The following is a 19,616-nucleotide window of genomic DNA, read 5'->3' as shown; positions in this document are numbered from 1 at the left end:
GCACAGGGCATCGTCTTTGGCAGGTCTCTGTGGATTCTGAAGGGCTGTGTCTTATATGGCAGGACGGAGAGCACAAGGCAGGACTGGAACTCGTGGAGCAGCAACAGTGGAACGATGGAACGAGCTCTCAGGGTGACGAGAACCACATCACGGGAGAGGGTGCAGGGAAAGAAAGCAGGGGGTGCTTGGACCAGAACTGTGGAAGCAAGACCCAGAGCCTGAGTTTATGAGAGAGAGTTGAGCTGAGTCCAAGAGAGCGCAGGAGAAGACAGGGGTTGAAGGAAGGTAGATCGGGCCTCAGACAGCTAGGGTCACATCTTTCCATGTTTGAAACTCAGTAACTTCTCATCCATCTCACAATTACATGTCAAATAATTTTAGGGAAAAAAAAACCTCGCAGTTAATTAAAAGAAAACAAAAAACACAGATAGTCTCACCTCAGTTCCTCAGCACTTATAAGAACAGAGCTCTCCCACATGCAAATTTTCCTTCAAGCTCCAGGGTAAATATAGACTCATGGGCGGTGGAAGCTCACAGGTCTGTCCTCAGGCAGGGCTCAGGTCTCTGGGGAAGGCAGAGTTGAGATCTAACAGAAGATGAGACTGTGGGGTCTTCTCCTTTGCCTGGTGACAGCTCCTCAAGGTGAGTGTCTCAGAGGACAGAAGTGGGTCAGTGGGATGGTTGTGACTGCATGTGACTGACAGGTTCTGATTCTCCTTGTCTCCAGGTGTCTTTTCCGAGGTGCAGCTGCAGGAGTCGGGCCCAGGACTAGTGAAGCCCTCGCAGACCCTCTCCCTCACGTGCACCGTCTCTGGTTACTCCATCACCAGTGGTTACTACTGGAGCTGGATCCGCCAGCCCACGGGGAATAGCCTTGAGTGGATTGGAAGCATTAGTTATAGTGGAAGCACATATTATAACCCGTCCCTCAAGAGCCGCACCTCCATCACCAGAGACACGTCCAACAACCAGTTCTCCCTGCAGCTGAGCTCTGTGACCGACGAGGACACAGGCGTGTATTACTGTGCGAGAGACACAGTGACAGGAAGTCAGCGTGAGCCCAGACACAAACCTCCCTGCAGGATACAGGAGGGGTCTGGGCTGCAGGGGGCGCTCAAGGCCCACCCAGCTCCTGTGCCCCATGGAGCAGGTGCAGAGAGGGATGGGCGTTCCTCTTGGGATCTGAGGTTTCCTCTGCTCTGCTGACTCTCAGATGTCCCCCAGGGTCGTTTCTTGCTTTGTTCTTTGTGACTCTAATTCCCATGTACTCACTGCAGGCAACACAGAGTGAAGTAACTTTTCTCATCTGTAGATAAGATTTTTCCATTCACTGGGACCTTTCTTTTGTTAGGTGATAACATGAGCTGTCCTCTTTCTGACACATAAGTCATTGTCCCTTATTGGCATTCCCCTCAGTCAAGCACACATGTCCCCACATTTTTATGCTCATCCTACAGGACCTCTGCCCATGGCGTCTCTCTCCTCACTGAGGAATTTTAGCCTCTGGATCCTCATCCACACTGTGGACACTGATGTTCAGGGTTGGTCTCACTCTCTGTCCGTTCCTCAGTGTCCTGGACAGAGAAGCAGCTGCCTGAGGGCCAGACACAGCTCTGATACTTCATGTGGAGGATTCACGATGACAAGTGCAGAAATAAAACCCAATTAGGGGCCCTCTGGGCTGACTTTTGGGCTGTGTCTCTCAAAGTAGCCCTGGGAACTGCGTCCTACATCTTGTCTCTCAGCTTCCATGGGGAGAATCCATGCGGATAATGAGAACCAGATGGACAGAGCCCGGAGACCCGCCCACTCCCCACTCTGCTGCCCCCATGTATCCCACAGACACTCACCCTAGTGTCACCTTCTGTCTTCTACTGTGCAAATTCTCACTTGCTCTGTCCCCAGATGCTCAGCTCCACAGGTCCAGAGCCCTGCTCAGTTCCCATCAACCCTCCCCAGTGCAGGTGCAGATCCGAGGCTCAGTGATTGGGATGAGCTGTGAAGGCAGAGACCTCACGTGGTGCAGAGCAGGGATCCTATGGCTTCCACATATGTCAGGAAATGAGGAAATGCCAAGTACATAGGAGGTGATAGAACAGCATGATCCACGGTAGAAACATGAAAAGCCTAGAGTTGTTAATTAAAAACTTTGCCCCTGCAAAGCACACTGTAAGTAGGATAAGACATGCTATAGACTGGATGAAATGTCCCTTGATGTCTAAGAAGAGTTACTGATTTTCAGTCTGTTCAGGGTTTTTCTTGTTGTCTGGATGGGAGTGATGACGTCCAAGCTCCTTATGTGCAAATCCTGAAAACAGAACTCCTCGTGTCACACCGGAAAGTCAAGGACTGTGTGTGTGTGTCCTCATGATTGCTGTTTCTTTGCATCTACTTGTCACATTGAAGGTGTTGAGCAGAAGCTGTGCTGGCAGCCGTGCTCACCTCGTTCATGATTCTGAGGGATGCCTTGATCCTTCACCACTGTGTGGTCTGAGAGACGCTTTATTTCTCCTTCACTTTTTCATTAATGTTATCTTAATTGATAAATCATAATTGTATTCATTTATGGGGAACATGATATTTTGATAAATGTATATAATGTGGAAAAATCAGGTTAAACTGATGAACCCATGCCTCCCCTCACCGTACCATTTTTGTGGTGAGATGTTTTAAATTTACTCTTTTCACTATTTTGAAATTACAATCTATTATTATTGACTATAATTTCCATGCTATTCGACATATATCAAATAGTCATTCCTTCTCGGAGGGAGGGAACATATGAGGAGATGCTGGTCTCCACTTTTGCAGGATCATTTAGCTGAATATAGATTCCTGGGGCGTGGTGAGTGCAGCTTCCAACACTTTGAGTATTTCAAACCTCTGCATTGTTGTTTGCACTGATTCTGACATGAAGTCCCCTGTAACCTGTGTCATTCTTCTCTTGTATTTAAGCATGTTTATACCTAACCTCTTTGAATATGTTCTGCCATTTTATTATGATATGGCCTAAGGTTTGGGTCATGGTTCTGTGTGTCTGTGTGTATTTGTGCATCTGTGTGTGTTTGTGTTTAGGCGTGTGCATGTGTGTATCTGTATGTGTTTGTGTGGGTGTATGTGTGGGGGGGGATGTGTATGTATGTAGTGTATCTGTATGTGTGTGTGTGCCTGTGTGTGTGTGTGCATGTGCATGTACGTCATTGCTGTTGTTTTATTTATCCTGTTTTGTCTTCTCTGGGCTTCCTTGATCTTTATTTTTGTGTCTGCCATCATTGCTGAAAAATTCTCATCCATTTATATTTAAACTGATTCTGTTCTGCTTGCCGTCTGCATCAATGGAGATCCAACTATTCACATGTTACATGTTTAGACGTTCTCCCACAGATCATCTATGTTCTGTCTATTTTTAATTGTTTTTCTTAATTTTCATTTCAGTTTGAAATCTTCTATTTGACACGTGACGAAACTCTCTGACTCTTTCCTTGGCAGTGTCTATTCTACTTATGACCCCCCCCCCAACATTCTGCGCTTCTCTTGCAGTGCTTTTCTATTAACCTTTTCTTTTCATCCTTTCTAGTATCCTAAGGAAGTTGAACAAGTTATGGAGTCTTGTAACATAATCTCTAAAGGTTTCAGTACATATTATAATCACTGACGGCCTTCAACTTTGCTGTTTAGTTCAGAATTGCTTTGATTCTTTGAGGTCCTTCGTGGTTTAAAACAAATTTTCGATTTTTTTTTTAATTTCTGTGAAACAATTACATTGGGATTTTGATACATATTGTGTTACATGCTTGCTTGTGTTTGATTCTATATCAATTCTTCAAATTCATGAAAACAAGATATCTTTCCAATTTTTATGTCATTTCCATTTTTTATCAATGGTTTAGTGTTTACAGGATACACATTTTAAAACCACTTGGTTAAATTCATTCCCATAAATTTAATTTGTCTTTCTAATTCTACTGTAATTGGGACTATTTTTTAGGAAGTACGTTGTTATTGTTTAGGAACACTACTGATTTCTGAGTGTTGATTTTTATCATGCTATATTCCAACTTTTTTCATTAGTTCTCAAAATTTATAGGTGGAGTTTTTAGGGTTTTATATGTAAGATCATATTATCAGCAAACAGAAGCAATTTTCATTCTCCTTTCCCCTGTGGATGACATTTGTTTATTTTTATTACCTAACTGCTCGGACTAGAACTTCCAGTTCTATGTTGAAGAGATGTGGTGAAAGAGGGTGGTGTTGTCTTCTTCTGATCACATATAACAAACTTGCAACTTTCACTGTGAAGCATATCGGTAGCTGTGGGATTGTCATATATGACCTTTAATATAATGAGGTATATTTTTTTCTGTAACTGATTTTTTCAAATTTTTGTTATAAAAAAGGTATTAAAGTATGGTGAATGTTTTTTCTGCCTGTGTTAAGATGATCATATGCTTTTTCTCCTTCATTCAGTAATGCAGTTTATCACATACATTTGCTTGCTTATTTTGGATCGTCCTTGCATCCCATAGATAACGCCTACTTAACCTTGGTTCTAAATATATTGTAAAGGTAAAGTAATCAAAACAGCATGCTAAAGACATACAATCAGACTTAGAGACAAACAGAACAGAGAGTCAAGAAATAAAACCAAACATTTGTGTTCTCATTACTTTGAACAATGTACAAGAACACATAATGAGAAGGGTACAATTTCATAAGAAAACTTATGCTGGGAAAATTGGATATCCATATGCAAAAGAATGAAATTAGACCCTCTTAGAAAAATTCACTCAAAATGGATTATACATTACTTTTGAATCCTGAAACTATGATACACTTAGAATAAAACATAGAGGAAAATCTGTACAATATTGGCCTATGGAAAGCAGCAAGAGCCCTGGACGGTGACACAGGACTGGTTTAGAGGGAACTCAGGACCCTCAGCTCAAAAGACCCAGATCCGTTTGCACATGCAGAGCAAGGCTGAGAGTAAGCACTTGTTTGTTTGTTTGTTGAAGGGGTCTGCATCTTCCATTTCTATGAGAAAATCTATGCCTGTAGACCTACTATACCTTCCCATATTTAAGTCTTTGTTTTACATAGATGCATAGTCCCTGTTTTTTATTTGTACCTCTGATCCATTTCAAAGTCCATGTTTTCACTGTGATTAGCTGAGATTATCTGCTGTATGTCCTGAACCATCATAAAGGGGTAGTTTTTACTTATGTTTTAATATTTTTCACAACCTGTAACTTCTTCTAGCTCATTTTAAATTAAAAAGACTAAAAGATGTAATCCACTGCAAACAAGAACAATTTAAAATTGAGAAAGGATGTGTCCTAACAGGGTGGGACTAGAATGCCAAAGGGGAAGCTGTGAGTCTTGCAGTGTCATCACCAGACAGTAGAAATAAACCAGCACCAGACAGTGGCACCACGTGCCCAAAAAGTGTTCAAAGTTGCTGTGATCCAGTGACTCCCAGGGGCCTGGAATTACTCTTTGAACACGGTTGTCTACAGTTTTCATCCTAGAAGTGACTCATCACAGTACATTGGGTTAAGGGGAGGCGGGGCACAGAGTGTCCAGCTCACAGGTTTGCAGATGCAGGAGGAGCTGCGCTTGAGAGAACACCACCGAGGAGTCACCTGTGACGGGAAGCAAGTGACGAGATCACGAACCTCAAGACTGAGTCTGATGTGACAGTCAAGGCTGACATTGTAGGTGTTGGGGCAGGAGTGTGAACAGATGATTTCCAAATGAGACTGAGGAAGGTCAAGCTTTCTAGAAATTTCCAACATAATATTTCTACTCCCATGTGATTTTGTCACACAGTGGGTACGGGGCATCTTTTCTATGTGTTTGCCTTAGTGACTTGTCTCTGAGGAACAAGATGTGGTAGAGGTCTCTCTCTCTCTCTCTCTCTCTCTCTCTCTCTCTCTCTCTCTCTCTCCCTCGATAAACACATGCGTACATAAGTATATGTGTGTGTATGTATGTGTATGTATGTATGTGTATATATATACACGCACCACAAAGACTTATACCTGATTCTCCTATAAATGTCTCTTTGTTCTGGCGGGAGCCAACAATAAGATTCAAAAAATTCCAACTGTATCATTGAAGTGACATATAATGGGTTTTTGTCCAGAGAGACTGAAGCCAACAGCTGGCAGCCAGCATCAATATCAACACAGATATTGTGCATGGAGCATTTGAGGATCAAAAGGTCATGGACCTCTCCTTGAACCTCGAATCTCTTTAATTCAAATGTTTCTTCATGGTCTGCTCTGTCAAACCCTCCATGCTCAATCCCCGCTTCTCTTCATATTTGTCTGGACACAGGAAGACCAGGCAGTGATGCAGAGAAGAGTCTCTGAGGTTCTGTCTCCCCAGTTCCTCTCAGCAGCACAAGGTAAAACGCTCTGCCCAGACAAGGACAGACAGAGACCGTCCCCTCTGCTCCCACACTTATATCCTCGGGGGCCTCTTCATGCAAAGCAGACCCCAGTGTCAGGCTGAAAGGCCAGCCCTGGGCTGAGCAGCCCCAGTCTCCTTCCACCAGGAGCCCTTCATCAGAGCATGGGTGTCCTGGTGGCCTCTCTCTGCTGTGAATATCTCAGGGATTTTAGGGAAGGGACATGGACATGTGGTGATTTCAGGTGTGTTTGATGATGATTCTCCTTGTCCCCTGGTGTTCTGTCCCAGATATACCTGCAGGAGTCAGGACCTGGCCTGGTGAAGCCCTTGCAGACTTTGTCTATAACCTGCTCTATCTCTGGATTCTCTTTAACCAGCTGTGCTGTGAGCTGAATCCTCCAGGAACCAAGGAAAAGGCTGGAGCGGGTCGTTGTGATGTGGAGTGGTGATCGCACCACTATAATACAGATCTTAAATCTCAAGTCAGCATCACCAGACATACCTCCACGAACCAAGCTTATTTAACACTGAGCAATCCTAATAGTTGAGGACAAAGCTGTGTCTTACTGTGTGAGAGACACATATGTGAGGGGAAGTCAGCATGAGCCCGGACACAAACCTCTTTGTGGGAAGACAGGAGGGGACTTGGTGGTTGAGTGAACCCAGAGCACACTACATGGAAACTTTCCACGAGGAGCAGGTGCACACAATACCCAGGGTTTCCTTTCAGACCTTGGTGTTTCCTGTCTCTATTCAGCAAAATTCTTACTCAGGAACTCTTATATTTTATTCATTTCTTTTGTGGATTCCCTTAAAATGTTGTTTCTCTTATTTTAAAATGATTAATGTAAACCAAAAATAAAATTTTAAGTATTTTTTTCGTATACTGGTATAGCATTACATTTAAAACTGTACAGTTTAGTGGCATTTAATGTTTTCATATGGTTTATTAACTGTCACCATTGTTTGGTTACACAACATCCTCATCACCTCAAAAGGAAATGCCATACCCCAAAATCAGCCACTTCCCGTTCCTTTCTCTCCGTGCTTCTGAAAACCACTAATATGTTTTCTGTCCCTATTGATTTGCCTATTCTGGGTATTTAATATGAATCAGATTATACAAGATGTGGCCTTTGTGTGTGCTTCTTTTACATGGTATAATGTTTTCAAAGTTCATTTATTTTGTAGCATGTGTCAGTATTTCATTTGTTTGTATAGGTGAATAGTTTTTCACTTGTATCAAATTACAATGTTTGTTTATCAATTCATCTGTCAGTGAACATTCGGGATTGTTCACTTTCTGGCTACTGTGAATAGAGCTGCTATCAACATTCAGGCATTTGGACTTTGCTTGTAGCAGTTGAGTTTCATAGTTTCTCTTTGCACTGCCTAGCTCCTTGACCTTTGTGTGATGAATAAAGACCATTCATTCTCCAACCAAGGCCCTAAGGACCTTTTGGCTGGTTATCTAGCTTAGAGACCTGCATGTGAAGGGTGTGTCAATGGGCTCGAGGGGTCTGTGAGCTCCAGACGCAGCTCTAGCTCTACACCAATAAGTAATTTGTTTCCAGGAGTTGTTTATTGATCATAACAAATAACTGAAAATGTGGAAGAGGCTTTGGAACGGAGTAATGGGAGGAGGCTGGAAGAGTTTGGAGCAGCAGACTAGAAAATCCCAGATCCTAGTGAGGGACTGGAAGGCAGGAAGAGAAAATTATGTCCACACAAAAAACGTCATTTATGTTTATAGCTGCTTTAATTATAGTTGTCAAAACTGGTCCTTCATAAGTAAATAGATAGATAAACATCCACACAATGGAATGTCACTCACCATTGAAAGAACATGAGCTATCAAGTCATGAAAAGAGATGGAGAAACATAAAAAATATATTACTAGGTGAGGGATACCAATGTAGTGAAATAGGTTATTTCTTATTCCAACTACATGACATTACAGGAGAAGTAAAACTATGAAGATATTTTTAAATAAAACATTAGGGATTGTCAGGGTTTGGGGTGTGTAAACAGGCCAAGCGATGCAGAATCTTAGGAATATTACAGACAGGAGCCACCTATGACATTCTACACAGACAGCCAAACATAAACCATCATTGTCACCTACCCCTAGACAATATTAGCTATATTGTATACTTGGTCTGTATACACTACAGAGGACAACTTTTTTAGATGTGGGAGCATGTTACCTTCTAACAATGAAATTACTTATGAGAAACTATATTTAAGTGGAGGACTGAACATCATTGGTCTGTGCCTGAATTGCAAAAAGTGGTGACTCAGCCTATGAATTTGGCCACTTTTGATCTACACTCAAATATGATTTTAGAAAGAGCTGAAAATTCCACTATGTAATGAGAACTTATGCCAAATTGCTGTGAATGCTGCACAGTGACGATTACTAGGATTTTGAACCATAATATTTTCAGATGTGATTAAACTGCCATTTCCCAAGGAATGTGCACAAGTAATTCAAAAGTTCATGTTTACAAAAATGGCTCTATTGGAATTGTTATATTGGCTTATTATTACTTTTGTTCTGTAGATAATCACACCCTATATTTTCTATGATTTTATTGTGGAAATTTGTGTGAACTCAGCAGTGGCTACACTTAAATTCATCATTGCCGTGGCTATCAGAATAGAAGTGTGTTACTGCTCCAGCCACCAGAGTTCTGGTGCCTCCAGTGAAACCTTATTTTGTTTAAAGATTGACATTGTGTCCTCACCCTGTGCTCTCCAGAGAGAATCTGTCCCTCCACCTCTCCCAGGTGCATCTCAGTGTCGCACTCACCTGACCGATGTCAATCCGCACAGGGGTTGCACTGGACAGTCATTCTCTGACCTTCTGGCTGAGGTGCACTTTCAGGTGAAGATCATGGTCCCTGTCCTTCCTAGTGCCCTGTCCCACCTCCAGAGGTGGTGCTGGCCCTCGTGTTCTTTCGCCAAATCTGCTGAAGAACATCTGTTGTTTGTCCAGAGGCTCTTTCCCACAGCTGATGTTGTTTTCCATCCTTGTCCCATTTCCACTGCTCAGTGCTTCCTTGACGAATAATGATTTTAATGTTTTAGGAAGACAGGGGAGGTGGTTCTGGACAGAGCTTTGTGTTTTCTTCTGTCGCCTCCCAGTCACTATGAAATTCCACTAGGACCTGTAGAATATTGGTTTTGGAGTTTTTAGTGATGCAAATTAAGTTTTAGTACCATAGAGATGGTAGGGAAGGTGGGTCTGGATGCATTTCAGCAGAAGTCACTGTGTTTTTTCCCAGTCAGAAGCACCACAAGGGTTGGAGCATGCAGATTTCAATAACGTGTCTTCATCCAGAAGCAAAAGGCTTCAAGGAGAATTGGAACCCACAAATATATGCCTTCGGAGAATGTTGCACTGCAAATCCTTTACCACATTCAACTTCAAGCAATCCAGTAAATATTTCTATTTGAAGCATATACCAGCCTATATGACATTAGGCGTCCTCTAATACGCTCATATTTTGGTCATTTTTCTCCCTGCACATACTTACCTTTCTCTAGACTTCAGATCTGTTGGTTGTCTTATACTGCTAGTTATCTGACGTACTGAAGAAAATTTGCTAATTTAAGCAAATGCAAAATAGTTATTTTTGTTATAAGAATTAGAACAAACTTTTTATTGGACATCTATATCTCGAAGCTGAATAGCAGTTTTATTTGAAATATTCAGAAACCAGAAACAATCCGAATATCAAGCAGCTTCCTATATACAAACAGTGTGTATACATGTATTGAAATACCTTCTATCACTAAAATATCTGATACACAGAAACATGGCACATTCACAAGTAAGTATGCTGAGTAAAAAGACAAACAAATAAAACACATATTGATGATTTTATTTTTATAAATTCTAAAATATTAAAAGTAATCTAAAATATATTAAAGATGAAACATTGGGAACAGAGGTGGAAAAAGAGAATGACTGAAAGGAGAACATGAAAATACAATTAAAGGTAATTTGTTTATTTTGCTGATTGTTATGACGGATGTGCAGGTGTACATATGCGTCAATATGTATCCCATTGTACACTTCAACTGTCTATGTGGTATTTGCTATATGTCAATTCTATGTCATTAAAGCTGCTAAAATAAGTAAATAATTTGGCTGAAAAGAAGTGGTAAAATGATAATCTTGAAATGTCTGAGACTTCTGCAAATACATCTGCATCAACCATGCATTTTTGTAAACACAGAATTCAAAAAAGAAAAAAAAAAAGTGACTTGCATTTAGAAAACACATAATGCCAAAAATAACAATAAATACATAAAGCATGCCATGCTCTTACCAAAGAAACTTGTTCTGCAGACCTCACTAGTCATTTCCCACCGTGTCCTGGAGTTGGTTCAGCAAAGACTAGGAGTAGTGTGGTGAGAAGCACAGACCCAGATACCAGGGCTCAATTTTACCAGATATGTGATCCTGGACACATTGCACAACTTGCTTGAGCTTCTGTTTTTAACTGCATATCTGTGCCATGGAAATAACATTAATACTACATACCCTGTTTTTTCTGCATGTAGGAAAATGAAATTAGATGATTGGTGCTAAGTATTTACAAAATATTGCAGATTTTGTAGATTTAGTATACCTCAATAAATCTATTTTTAAAATATACATAAAATAAATACACAATGGGTGCTACTAGTTTAAATAGCACAAGCTAATAATAGGAAATCACATTTTGCTGAATACTGTCATCGCCCACAAAACCTTCAGGGCTGAATCACCATTGCATGAAGGGCCTGCCCCAGTTGACCGTGTGTCCAGGAGCTCACTGGTCCTTCCTCCCAGTGCTCCCATGACTTCTCTCTCACAGGTCTTTACTTTTTGTGTGAAAACGATTCCCATTTCCCTCAATCATATTATTATTAGCAAGGAATACCTTTACGTCTTGAACGAAGGTCAGTATCTTCAAACTATGTATGCTTTACACAATATTTCTTCCAAAAATTTGAGTGTTTCATCATGAGGGATTCACGTGTAAACTGAAAGAACTCGCTCACCTCACGGGCAGGTCTCCATTCTCACGTAACTGCTGTGTCTATTTGGAGACACACACGTGTCCTCATTTAAATTCAGCAACAACCCTGGATTAACTGTGTGAGAAGCTCTTACAAGATGAGCTCTGCTGAGGGGACGGCGTCAGAACAGGAACGCAAGAGTGACGCTGCTGCACGGTGTACTACGGCTTGTGTAAGACAAGCGGCAACCTCTCCAGGGCCTATTAAAATTTACCACGGCTCCTTCAAAGCTTTTTGTTTGGTGAGATTTTTTATAGTTGATTCTCTTCAGAATTTCTACAGAGTAAAACATTTTATTTTGTCTAGTTCTACTGAGGTATAACTGACAAATAAAAAGTTAATGTATTTAGGGTGTATAATATGATGGGTTAATAGATGAATACATTGTGAAATCATTGACATAACATGGCTTAATAACACATCCAACATCTCCCATAGTGACCACATTTGTGGGAGGAAACACTTGTGATCTATTCTCTTAGAATATTAGACGTATGCAGTTCACTGTGGTTTGAAAAACTCCTGTTGAAAGCTTAACCCCAATGTTGTAGTTTTGAGAGTTTTAGCCTAGTGGTTGGTCTGTGGGCCATTGGGGTGGATCCTTCATGAGTAGATGAATGCTCCCTGGGCTGGGAGTGAGTTACCTCTTGCACTGTTAATTTCCTAGAGAGTTGTAAGTTCAAAAGAGCCTGGCACATCCACACTCTCGTGGTGGTTCTTCTCCTGGCATGTGGTCTCATCGCACACATACACTCCTCTTCCACATCCCACCATAAGCAGATGCAGCCTGAAGCCTGCACAAGATGCAGCTGTCCCAGACTCGTGAGACAAATACACCTCCTTTGCCTTATAAATTACACATTCTCAGGTATTTTTTTATAGCAACACAAAACAATCAAAGACAGAAAATTGTTACTGAGGAGTCGGGTGCAGCAATACACACACATGAAAACAGAGAAGCAGCTTTGAAAGTGACTAATCGAAAGGGGCTGAAAGGGTTTGGATGAGCAGAGTAGCAAAAGGCTGTATTGCAGTAGGTACAGAATTAAGGGTGATTTTAGTGAGGGATCAGAGCAAGAGAAATAAAGACCAGAGAGAGTGTGAAACTTCTTAGAGATTGGTAAAGTGGGGAAGGAATGGATGTGAACAGGCAACATAGTGGGGCAGCTGCCACCATGACACCTTGCTGGATGAATTCCCATGTGCATAGAAACAGCACAGCTCTCATGACCACATACAGTCAATAACAAAAAGCAATGTTATTGCATTTATTTATCATGAGAAAGGATGACCCCACAGTATGCCCAAGTGGAAGAGAAGACTGAAATTGTAGGGGGCCTTTAGCAAGGGTCATGGTGGATGGTAGAAGGCAGACTGTTGCTCCCAAAGACAATCCATTGGAAGGTTATCAAGGCTCTACATGATGCCTTCCCATTGGGGAGAGGGGCAACCTTGGCCACGGTCACTCATCTTTTTACAGGCTGGGGTTTGGCACAAACAGTTAATAGGTTTGCAGGGCCTGTTCTCTGTGTGCCTACAACAGCTCGGGGCCAAGTGTGCACCCACGGTTGGAACCAGTCCAGCAGGGGGGTTCATACCCAAGATCAGACTGGCAAGTTGACTTCAACTATATGCCTCCATGCCGGGGATGAAAATATCTGCTGGTTTTCATGGACACTTTTTCTGGATGAGTAGAGACTCATCCTACTAGAACAGAAAAGTCCACTAAGGTGGTTGAAGCTCTTCCCAAGGAGGTGATTCCCAGGTTTGGCCTCCCTGCAGTCTTCAAATCCATTAGGGACCATCCTTCACCTCCCATATAACCCAGGAGATAGCAAAGGCCTTGGGAATACAATATCTTCTACATTCTGCCTGGAGGCCACAGCCCTCTGGAAAAGTAGAAAGGGCCAAATAAATCCTAAAAAGCACTGTTGCCAAATTATGCCAGGAAACCTCTACGCACTGGGTCTCTGTGCTCCGCATTGCCCTTATGAGTGTGCAATGCCCCAAAGGCAAAGCTTGATTTCAGCCCCTATGAACTGCTGTGTTGCAGACCTTTTCTTTCAACAGACATGCTCACAGATCCTGAGACTGCAGGCCTTATACAATACATTACCAAATTGAGCCTATTCGAAGCAGCCCAGAAGAAAAATGTAGCTCATGTTTTACAGTCCCCTGGCAGTAATGCTCAGGGGGCACAGACAAAGCTAGAAGACCAGGTCCTAATTAAGACCTGGAAGGAAGGACCTGCTAACAAACAACTAAACCCTAAATGGAAGGACCGTTTTACAGTACTTCTAGCAACCCCCTCTGCAATAAAGACAGCTGAAATGGATAGTGAGGTTCATCTCTCCAGGGTGCAGCCTGCCCCCCTTTCATTACAGGAGAGCAATAACTGTGGCCCACTCCTGAAGGAGGCAGCCTATTCCTGTGAGCTTTTAGAAGACCTCGAGGTGCTTTATGAAAGGAGATACAGGCTTCTACCACCAGGCCTTATGACGTGCATTATCCTCCTCTGCCTCCGGACCTCCATCTTCTTTGCTGGATCACTGTTACACCCGTGCCACTGCGATGACATGATCTCCTCCACCAGCAAAGGATGCCTCTACCCTCACCTGGTCTACTAATAAAGATCAGGATTAGTCAGTACGGAAAACCTTGTAGTGCCCCATTTATATCTCGGTTTATGTGTGATTAACCTCACAGTTACAGAAGATCCATCCACAGAAGGAATCTAAAGGTTGATGGCTTTGTCTGTCTTCATCATCTGCCTGATATTCAGCTGTCACTGTTCATGTTCAAATGTGGGCCACCGGCTGCAGGATCAGAGAGAGTCAGTGTTAGGGGTGGTACTGCAAAACAGCAGAGGGTTAGACATCCTAATGCATGAAAAAGGCATCTTTCGCTTATTTGGGGAAGAATGTTGCTTCACAGTTAACCAGTCAGGCCTAGTGAAGGATGCTGCAAAGAAATTAGCAGTTACAGCCTCATGATTATGATTATAAGCACCTGAGTTCTAGGGGTGCCTATGGAAAAAGCTGGCAATAGTTAACATGGCTGTTGCCCCTATTAGGACCTCTGATGATGCTAATTCTGGCCCTGCTTTTGGGGGCCCTGTTGACTAAACCTCTTAAGCAAATTTATCTTTTCTTGTGTAGAGACCATAAGACTACAGATGACCTTGCAACAAGGATATCAACCCATTAGAACTGCCACTGGCCCCTACCCCACACTGCACAGGCCACACACCAGCTCACCCCTAACATGCTTTGGACTGACCAGAGCCGTTTGTCCCAATCCTGCCCTCCCACTTAGATCAGGTAGGGGCAGAGGTTTTAGGTGACATTTCATTATGGTTTTAACTTGCATCTCGCTGATGAATAGAGATGTTTAACATTTTGTCATATATCTCTTGGCCATTAATACGTCTTTTAAAAAGTGATGTCTACGCATATATGTTACCCATTTTTTAATTGGGCTATACTTTCCTTGCTATTCAATTGTGTTAATTTCTTATATTATTTGGATATTAGCCACTTATCAGATGTATGATTTGCAAATATTTTCTCCAGAACCAGACAATTTGCAAATATTGTCTCTTCCCTCTGATAATAGTTTATCTTGCTGTGCAGAGCTTTTTAGTTTGATGTAATCCCATTTGTCTATTTTTATTTTAGCTTCCTGTGCTTTCAAGGTAGTAACTAGAAATCATTGCCTGGACCAACGTTATGGAAATATTCCTCTAAGTCTGCTTCTAGTAGTTTTATCATTTTGGGTGTCACATCTGAGTCTTTAATCCATTGTGAGTTGATTTTTCTATGTGATGTGAAATAATCATCCCATTTTATTATTCTTCATGTGGATATACAGTTTTTTCCAAAAATTTTATTGAGGATATTGTCCTTTCCTCCTAGCAGTCTTGATACCTTTGTCAGAAATCCATTGACTGCAAATGTGTTCGTTAACCTTGGGGCTTTTTGTCCTGTTTTATTGGTCAACACATCTGTTTTTACACCAGGGGCATGTCGTTCTGATTACAAACATTTTATAATATGTATTGAAATCAGAGGATGTGATGCCTCAAGAGTGGCTCTTTGTGCTCAAAATTGTTTTGCCTCTTAGGTCCTTTTCTAATGTTGTACAAATTTTAGAATTGTTATTTTATCATTTCTGCAAAACAATATTGAAATTTTGATAGGGAATAATTGCATTAAACCTGTAAATTTCATTAGTGGTATGTATATATTAACAATATTAATTTTTGCAATGCATAAACACATGGTTTATTTCAGTTCCATATCCTATTCAATTTCTTTCATCAGTGTTGTGTAGTTTCTAGTCTATACGTCTTGAACTTTCTTGGTTAAACCTGCTCCTGACATTTTTCTGGATGGAAGCTGGGCAAGACAGCTGACTAGAGGTGCCTGGAGCATGTTCCTCCCACAGAAAAGGACAAGAATAACTTATATACACCCAAATATTGACAGAATCATATCTGGGTGTTTGGAGGAGATTGGAAGGTCCTGTGGAGCACAACAGCCTTTGGTGGCATCACGGAGAGACAGAACAGCACACGGCCTCATCTGCCAAGACTTTGCCACCATGATCAGTGCAGGAAAAACTTTCCCTTGTGGAGAATAGCTAGGAAGAGGGCCAACACCAGTGCTTATCCTTACCTTAGAGGCCTGCGGTCCATACTGCAGGAGGATTCCTTGCAAGCCCACAGCCAAGCACGGGGAGCTGCCTAGGATGCACACACTGCACTTCAGGAGCTCACACTATGCACCTCCAAACCCCTGCCCCATGACGAGCTAATGCAGTATGGAGTGATCTTCCAGTAGGATGCACTACCCAGGGGAAGCCGCTGCACTTCCCCTGGCTTAAGGCTTTGTTTTTATTTCAACACACTCACAGGAGAGGCTACAAATCCCAGATCCCAGCACTTTAACTTCTGAGCCCAGGAGAGAATGTGACTGCAGTCCTGCAAATCTCGGAAGCCCATCCCAGGCCTGCTGAACTGAAGCACCTTCACATCCCTGGCCAGAGATCAAACAGGTGGAAAACCACCCACCCACCCCATCAGAGGGCTGAGTTCTGTGTGCCCGAGCTCCAAATCCAGAAGACAGCTCACAAGTCCCAACCCTCACAAACACACCCCTGGGATGGTAAAAACAAAGCTTATCACTCTGTCTCTGAGAAGCGGCCAGGGGATATTGCCCTGAAATCTCCAATTGCAGCATTACCCACTGCCTACAAGGTGACTAGAAGGTCCCCCTCTTTGCTAGGCTTCTTCAAAGCCTCACCCACCATCCAAGAAGCAGTTGTCTGGGCCCCACCTCTGCAGGCCAGCCCTGCAGGTTTGCTCACCACCTGAGAAGTGCTGGCCAGATCCCCTACATTCAGGCCTCCCTAGTGTCCTCAAGCACCACCTGAGAAGCAGCTCTGCAGCCTCTCCCTTGGAAGACCTGCTCCTGAAGTGCCACCAGAAGCACGATCTCCCGCCTGGCCCAGATAAGTGCAGTAGATTGGCTGCCAGAAGACCCGCACACAGCCAACTGAGCCAAAGCATGTCTGCTGGGAACTGATTGAATTGTGTCCCCCAAACTCATTTACTAAAAACTTAATTCCCACTGTAACTGCTGAGGGTCAAAAATCCAATTATGGTAATTGAAACGTGGGACCTTGAAGAGGTGATTGGACTATAGGACTGTGCTGTAGTGAATGGACTAATAATGGTTGTCCGGGGGGTGGTTTGAGGGCTTTTAAAGGGGAGCACATGAGAGTATCTCTGTCTCTAATTCACCATTTTCTGACATGTGAGACTCCTGCATTATTGTAAAGCCACGACCAAAGAATGCCCTTGTCAGATGTGTTCCCTAGACTTCGGATTTCACAGCTTCTGAACGTAAGCAATTAATTTGCTTTTCTTACAAATCACCCAGTTCCAGGTGTATTTCTATAAGCAACACATATGGACTAATACACAAAATTGGCACTAAAAGTGAGGTGTTGCTTATAACTAATGCTTGAAAATGTGAAAGTGGCTTTGGAACTAGATAATGGGCAAAGGCTGGAAGAATTCGAAGTAGCAGACTAGAAAAAACCTACCTGCTGGTGGGAATTTAGAAGAAAAGGAAACCAGGAACAATTTGGAATATTTGAGACAATGGTTAAGTGGTGTTGGTAGGAATGCTTATTTAAATACGGAACGTAAAGACCATTCTAAGGAGGTTTAAGGAGTAAGAAGGAGTTTATTGGAAAGCGAGGGGAAGGTCACTCTTGCTATGAACCGGCAAGAAACTTGGCTGCATTCTGTTCATGCCCAAATATTTTGTGGAATGTGGGACATCAAGGTGCTGACTCAGGATATTTCGTGGAAGAAATTTCTAAGAGCAGAGCATTAAAGAAGCTGCATTGCTAGTTACAACAGTCTATGTGATGTTAAGACAGAGGATGTAGATAGTAAAGCCAGAATTTACAATACAAAAGAGAAAAGAGGGCAAAAAATTAGAAAACTTTCAACCTGGTTACAAAAGCAAAGTGTAGAACAGGGATCATTTGCAAAGGAGAAGAGCACAGGAGAAAGGGATTATGAGGACAGAAAAAAGGCCTTGAAGGCGTATCAGAAGCTCATGTAGGCTGTGCTTTTCATCACAGGTCCAGAGGCCTAGGGAGACAGAATGGTCTCAGGGAACAGGCCCAAGGCTTCCTCCACAGGCTCGCTGACCAGGGCCTCCTCAGGAGCTGTTCCCCACTCCATCACCCTGGTTGCTGCAGCTGTGACTAACTTGGCCCCAGGTTGGCTGGATCCACAGCTTTGGAAGATACAAGAGTGAAGCCTTGGCAGTATCCAAGTGTTGATAAGTCTGTAGGATGACAGAAAGCCAGAGCTATGGTGGCGTGGGAGCCTCCACCACACTCTAAAAGGAGGTATGGAAAAGGCTGCACACCCAGGAAGAGATCGTTCTCAGCTGCTGAGTCAATACAGACAGCTTTTGCTAAACCAATGTGTAAGGAAAATTGAAGGAAAATGGTCAGGGCCCCTCAGATGTTCAGAATCTTTCCGTGACTTTGATGTAAATGTAACTGTGAATTTGTGCCCAGGTGTTCCTGGCATGTCTGACTTGTACCCAGGTGTTCCTGGATTATCAGACTTAAGTATAAAGGATGAGTAGCTCTGATGTGCAGGGCCCTCTGCCCCCGACATGCCCACAGGGTCCCATAGGGAGGCTGCTACTTTTGCCGTAAGCAGTTGCTGCTGCTGAGGAAGCTGAGGACTGAGCTCACATTGGAATGAATATGTCTAATCTTCCAATAACTCCTGGGATCTTTCCCATTTACCTAGCTCATGACATGCACATGAAGGGTCTGTCATCCAAACTGTGACACAGCCTGGGAAGTGAGGGGTCTGTGACCAAGTCTGGACAATGGGTTTGAAGGGTTTGAGCCCTACCCTGACACAATGCCAAGCAGAAACATAGGTTGGAGTTTCAGCAGAGAAACCCCATCAACATCATGCCTAGTGGAACCATGAGAGTGGCTTAGCCATGGAGACCCCAACTTATGTGGCTACCAGTGTGCAATGCCAGCCTAGTGAGCTGAAACATGGCCTCAGACCAGGAAATCCATAGAAGCAGAGATGTCTGAGGACTTGGGGACCCAACCATTGCACCAGCATACAGAGGACACTGACCATGGAGTCAAGATACATGATTTTCAGCTTTGAGATTTAGTACCTGCCCTGGTGGGCTTTTTAAACTTGTTTTGGACCTGTTGCCCCTTTCTTTGGGGTGATTTCTCCCTATTGAAATAGGAAAATGTATCCTATGCTTGTCCCACCATTGTACATCATCAGTAGATAATTTGTTCTGATTTCACAGACGGGACTTTTAACCTTGGGCTTTTGAGTGGAAACAACTTAAGTTTGGGGGGTGGAATGAATATACTTGCTTGGGGGAAGAACATGAACTTTGGGGGTACAATGCTGTGGATTGTTTGAACTGTGTCCCACAAAGCTCATATACTAGAAGCTTAATTCCCACTGTAACTGTTGAGGGTGGGAAGTCCTGTCATGGTAACTGAAATGGAGCCTTGAAGAGGTGGTTAAATTTTAGGACCATGCCATAGTG

General features: G+C 42.8%; 1 gene segment (V, D, J or C); it reads left to right on the top strand.

Annotated features, from left to right (window-relative positions):
- The first annotated feature begins 596 nt into the window (after positions 1–596).
- Positions 597–19,616, top strand: part of LOC134372827 (Ig heavy chain V region MOPC 315-like) — a 33,395-nt gene continuing 14,375 nt past the window's right edge. The window contains 4 exon segments of the V gene segment in view: positions 597–642; positions 728–1,038; positions 2,029–2,053; positions 13,096–13,103. Coding sequence covers positions 597–642; positions 728–1,038; positions 2,029–2,053; positions 13,096–13,103 — 390 coding nt within the window.

Source organism: Cynocephalus volans, chromosome 3, assembly GCF_027409185.1.
Source record: "Cynocephalus volans isolate mCynVol1 chromosome 3, mCynVol1.pri, whole genome shotgun sequence".
In the NCBI taxonomy this organism is placed as follows: domain Eukaryota; kingdom Metazoa; phylum Chordata; class Mammalia; order Dermoptera; family Cynocephalidae; genus Cynocephalus; species Cynocephalus volans.
This window is presented reverse-complemented; position numbering and strand designations above follow the sequence as displayed.